The sequence below is a fragment of the Octopus bimaculoides genome, chromosome 22 (genome assembly GCF_001194135.2).
Source record: "Octopus bimaculoides isolate UCB-OBI-ISO-001 chromosome 22, ASM119413v2, whole genome shotgun sequence".
NCBI lineage: Eukaryota > Metazoa > Mollusca > Cephalopoda > Octopoda > Octopodidae > Octopus > Octopus bimaculoides.
Window position 1 is genome coordinate 17,644,575 of NC_069002.1, and position 5,327 is coordinate 17,649,901.

At 38.5% G+C, this 5,327-nt stretch overlaps 2 protein-coding genes across 4 annotated transcripts in view; both read right to left on the reverse strand.

Moving 5' to 3' along the window:
- The window catches only part of LOC106874286 (toll-interacting protein), a 271,164-nt gene that overhangs the window by 175,935 nt on the left and 89,902 nt on the right, over positions 1–5,327 (reverse strand). The gene's annotated exons all lie outside the window — the stretch shown is intronic.
- LOC106874287 (EF-hand calcium-binding domain-containing protein 6) overlaps positions 1–5,327 on the reverse strand; it is a 300,872-nt gene that overhangs the window by 114,289 nt on the left and 181,256 nt on the right. For all 3 annotated transcript variants that reach the window (XM_052975711.1, XM_052975710.1, XM_052975709.1), the window contains exon 7: positions 1,445–1,581. In XM_052975711.1, coding sequence (XP_052831671.1) covers positions 1,445–1,581 — 137 coding nt within the window. The remainder of the gene's footprint in view (positions 1–1,444; positions 1,582–5,327) is intronic.

The following is a 5,327-nucleotide window of genomic DNA, read 5'->3' on the forward strand; positions in this document are numbered from 1 at the left end:
ACTATAGCCTTGGGCCGACCAAAGCCTTGTGAGTGGATTTGGTAGACGGAAACTGAAAGAAGCCCGTTGTATATATGTATATATGTGTGTGTGTGTGTATATGTTTGTGTGTCTGTGTTTGTCCCCCCAACATCACTTGACAACCGATGCTGGTCTGTTTACGTCCCCGTAACTTAGCGGTTCGGCAAAAGAGACCGATAGAATAAGTACTAGGTTTCCAAAGAATAATTCCTGGGGTCGATTTGCTCGACTAAAGGTGGTGCTCCAGCATGACCACAGTCAAATGACTGAAACAAGTAAAAGAGTAAAGAGTAAAAGAGTATATATGTTTATGAATTTATTTTACAAGATTCCTGCTGTGAAATCGAATGTTGAAACATATTGTTATATTTTGAGATGGTTATTTTTCTCTTGCCAAATAAACACATGCACTATATGTTTGTTCTTCACTCATTTATTATTGTTCCTATTTTATCTTATGTCCATTGTCTGGGAATCTTTTGCCACACACTTGTTACCTCTTCAGCAATTCTTCCATCCCACATGTCCCCTCGTATTCTGTTTAGTCTATTCTGTCTTTCTATGATGTGTATCCTTATCTGCACATACGTTTGCATCTGTATCTCTGTGTGTATGCGTGCATGCATGTGTATATGCATGTCTATGTGTTTTGTAAGCGTGTTTTGTGTGTATGTATATGTGTTTGCTTACTATCTTGTTTGTATCTGTGTCCTTCACAGATTTTTTCTTTCATTTATTTACTTATTTATCTCTTTATTTATTTCATCTTAAGTATGTATATGTGTGTCTTTTGTATATATGTATATGGGTTTATGTAATATACTGCTTGTATCTCTTTTTTTACTCCCTTCTGTCTTTAGTCGTCATGCTGCATAGTGTGGTGGTGATGGTGGTGGTGGGTGCTATTGTTCCATTCATGTTTTCTGCTGAGGCTCAGTCTGTCTATTACTATGTGTGTAGTATTTGTAAACCCAAGTGTTGTGTCTGTTCTATGCATTGATAATACCTTAACTGAGCTTCTACGTTCTAATTGAGCATGTTGGTAGAGTATTGACAAGCTTTTCTCCTCTTTGAGCTTCCACCAGTGTTTGCCTATCCTCTCCCCTATACTACATGCCATCACATCAATGTAAGTTATCTTGTTTCTGCAAGCTTCTGAACCAGAAAGCCATAATGACAAAATTATTTCTGAAATCCTTCCTTATTTCAAAATTAACAGAAGGAAAAGCAGTATATTTCAACATAAATATGATGACCATGTTATAGCCTTCTGGTCAAGAAAATCCTGTTCTGCGTTCAACACACATGAACCTAGGCATTTAGAACCATCCATACAATTTAGAAATATCATTACTTAAGGCTTGTTAATTTGTGATTGTGCCTTCTTTTAATGTCAAAGATGAATGGGTAAAAAAAGACTTACTTATCAAACTGTCGATCACTTAATCGGCAACAGTATTTATCCAAGATTTTTCGAAAATTATTCCATCGAATTTTCCCATCAAGGTTGTAATCAAACATGTGAAACTGCTTTAGAATACCTTGCACATCTTGTCTTATCTGGACAGAAGAAAGTATTTAGTATTAGATGACAAATATTTTATACCAACTACCAACAACATCATAGAAAATAAACCTCCACCACCAACAACACTATCACTACAGTGAATATTATCACTATCAATAACACTATCAACATCATCACAACCACCAACACCATAACATCATCATCATTTAGCATCTACTTTCCATGCTGGCATGGGTTAGACAGTTTAACTGAAACTGGTAAGCTGGGGAGCTGCTCTAGGTTCCAATCTGATTTGGCATCCTTTCTATGGCTGGATGCCTTTCCTAATACCAACTACTCCAAGAGTGTAATGGGTGCGTTTTACATACCACTGGCACCGGTGCCAGTTATGTGACACAGGCATTGGCCACAACTATGATTTCAGTCAGCTTGACGAGTCTTCTCAAGCACAGGATATCATCAAAAGGTCTCGGTCACCTGTCATTGCACCTGTGAGGCCCAACGTTCAAAGATCATGATTCACCACCTTGTCCCATGTCTTCCTGGGTCTACCTCTTCCACAGGTTCCCTCCACAGTTAGAGAGCTTCACTTTTTCACACAGCTATCCTTGTCCATCCACTAACAAAACTACCTACATAACTCCCAGCACCATCATTACTACTTCTACTACCCTCCATAAACTAGTGACACACCATCACCAACAGTTGCAATTACCACAACCAGAACAACCAACCACCATAACAACAACAACCAGAACAACTATTAAGAACTGCAACAACCATCATCATCAACAATATTTGTCAATTGCCCACCACCACCACCACCACCACAAACAATAATAACAATATCATTAATAACTTCAGTCCTCACCACCAAGAAACACAGCCGCCACCTTGGCCAGCTGGTTCCACTTTCTCGTAGAATTGGTATTTTGGCATAAAAAAGTTCAACACTTTAGCAATACCTTAACTGTAAAATGCATACCAAGGAGAGAGGCACAGTTCACTGTTGTAGGTTATAAACGAGCTGCACCACTGGTAAGCATTTCATTGGTTAATTAGTACTGACTTCAATTTCAAATATTTAACATATAACTGCATGTATGTGTGTGTGTGTGTGTGTGTGTGTGTGTGTGTGTGTGTGTGTGTGTGTGTGTGTGTGTGTGTGTGTGTGTGTGTGTGTGTGTGTGTGTGTGTGTGTGTGTGTGTGTGTGTGCGTGCGTGCATGTGTGTATACACAGGGTGTTTGGGCTAAAGTTGACAGTTTTCAAAAAAAGGGAAAAAAAACACTATATCTCATGTGGAAATAAAAGTATTTTAAAGAAACAAAAATTATCAACTACATTATGGCTGGGAGATAACAGTTTATTCAAAGTAACTACCCTCAGCTTCTACCATGGACTCAAGATAGCTCCAGAATCTGGTGCATGCATTTCCCACTGTGTCCCTGGGAAGATCCTCAAACACCTCCTTGATCTTGGCCACTAACTCAACCTTGGTTTTGCAGGCAGAGCCATTGGTGTCTTTCTCAACTATACTCTACACATAATAATTTATCCATGAAACTACAACTGAGGGAATTAAGAGATCAGGAATTGGGGTTGGTGAAGTTGTAATTATTCTCTGACAAACACTTCTGACCCTTTCCGGAGGTATGGCAAGGAGCTGAATCCTACTGCCACACATATGACCTTCCAGCAGAAACCCTCTCCAGTCAGGGATTGACTACAGTGTCCAGCAGCACATATAGCTGTCTTAATTGAGCCTAAGGCCCTGTTCAAAGATGTGGGGCAGCATGATTTCACTCTCACTGAAAACACACTCAAAGATCATAACACTTTGAGGGAAATTTGTTTTCATGGGGATCTTAGATCATTCACAGAGCATTGAGCAGCAGTCACGATGTCTGGCATTTTGATGCCTAGTGTGAATCATCATGATACAAATAATTCTTTTCCAATATTCAGATAGCTTCCAGTCCTCCATGTCAGTTAATATTTCTCAACTATAACTTTAATCTTTATACTCTCCAACAGAGATGGATATTAGGAAGGGCATCCAGTTGCAGAAATCATGCCAAAACAGCCATTGGAGTCCAATGCAGTCCTCCATGATGATGATGATAATGATGACGATGATGATAATGATGACGATGATGAGTGATGGCAAGAGAGAAAAAAGAGAGGGTAAATTAAGAGAGCAATTAATTGGAATTAGTAAGAACTTGAATCAAAACTAATAGCTAAGCTGATAATTCAACATATTCAACGCAGTGAGCATTCAAAATCCAATTAAAAATAAATATGTGGTGAGGAAATGACACTATCAGTCAAAGACTACTAACATCATATGAACTATAAAAAATAAAAAGTTCAGTTCAATAAACCAAGCTTAGCAAGCATTTATCATTTATTCACATAATTCACATCAATTCTTCCCACTATATTTCCAGTCTCATTTTTATTAGCTATTTTATTTTTATTTTTATTTCTCAATGACATTGACTGATGTTTCTGAACCCAAACAGACTCTTTAATGCATAACACTAGTTAATTATGACTTGTTTGAATGTTGGAGAATTCATAGTGTATAATTATTTTAACACATATTGTGAAATGTATAAGTGAGATTTGGTTGCTATTTCAAGCAAAAACACAGGATGGCCATGGATTAGGTTGTCTTTGATTATAATTATAAGTGTACTGCTGGATCAGGGCTAACTAGGGGCAAAATAACAACAATGGGCAAGTAGGGCAGGCAGGGTAGGTAGGCACCTCTGCAAACAGACAAGCAGGCACATAAGCATACAGTAGCCTATTTGTAACAGATTTCTTTCATGCTGGGATAAAGCTATTTTGCTCAACTTAGTTCAAGCTGTTACGACATTACTCAGCAATTGTCAAATGATATTTTCCTCCAAACATCAAATTTAAGTTATTAGTTGCAAATTAGATATCATTGTCATTTAATGTCTACTTTTCCATGCTTTGTAGATCAGATAGTATTTGTTGAAGAAGATTTTTTACAACCAAATTTCCTTCTTGCTGCCAACCTTCACCTGTTTCCTAGCAAGATAGTATTTCCCATAGCCAGACATGTTTTTCCACAGAAGACTGGAAACAAATGACCTTACTTGTATAACAGTGGTGCTCATTTACAACCATCACATGATGTCAGGAGAAGAGTTCACGCACAAGCTTCTTTCAGTTTCTGCCTACCAAACCATTGACAAGGTTTTGGTCAGCCTGGAGCTATAGTAGAAGACACTTGTTAAAGGTGCTGCACAGCAGGACTGAACCCAAGTTTCTCAACCACACAGCCACACCTATTTATAAAATACTGGTTTCAAATTTTGGCACTAGGCCAGGAAATCCAGGGAGAGAGTAAATCAATTATATCAACCCCAGTCCTCAACTGGTACTTATTTTATCGACCCTGAAAAGACAAAGGGTAAAGTCAACTTTGGTGGCATTTGAACTCAGAGCATAAAGACAGACAGAATGCCGCAGAGCATTTTGCCCGTGTGCTAACAATTCTGCCAGCTTACCACTATCAACTTTTACTCTTTTTTCAGTCATTTGACTGTGGGCATGCTGGAGCACCGCCTTCAGTCAAGCAAATCGACCCTAGGACTTATTCTTTGTAAGCCTAGTACTTATTCTACCGGCCTCTTTTGCCGGACCGCTAAGTTACGGGGACATAAACACACCAGCATCAGTTGTCAAGTGATGTTGGGGGGACAAACACACAAACATATACACACACATACATATATATA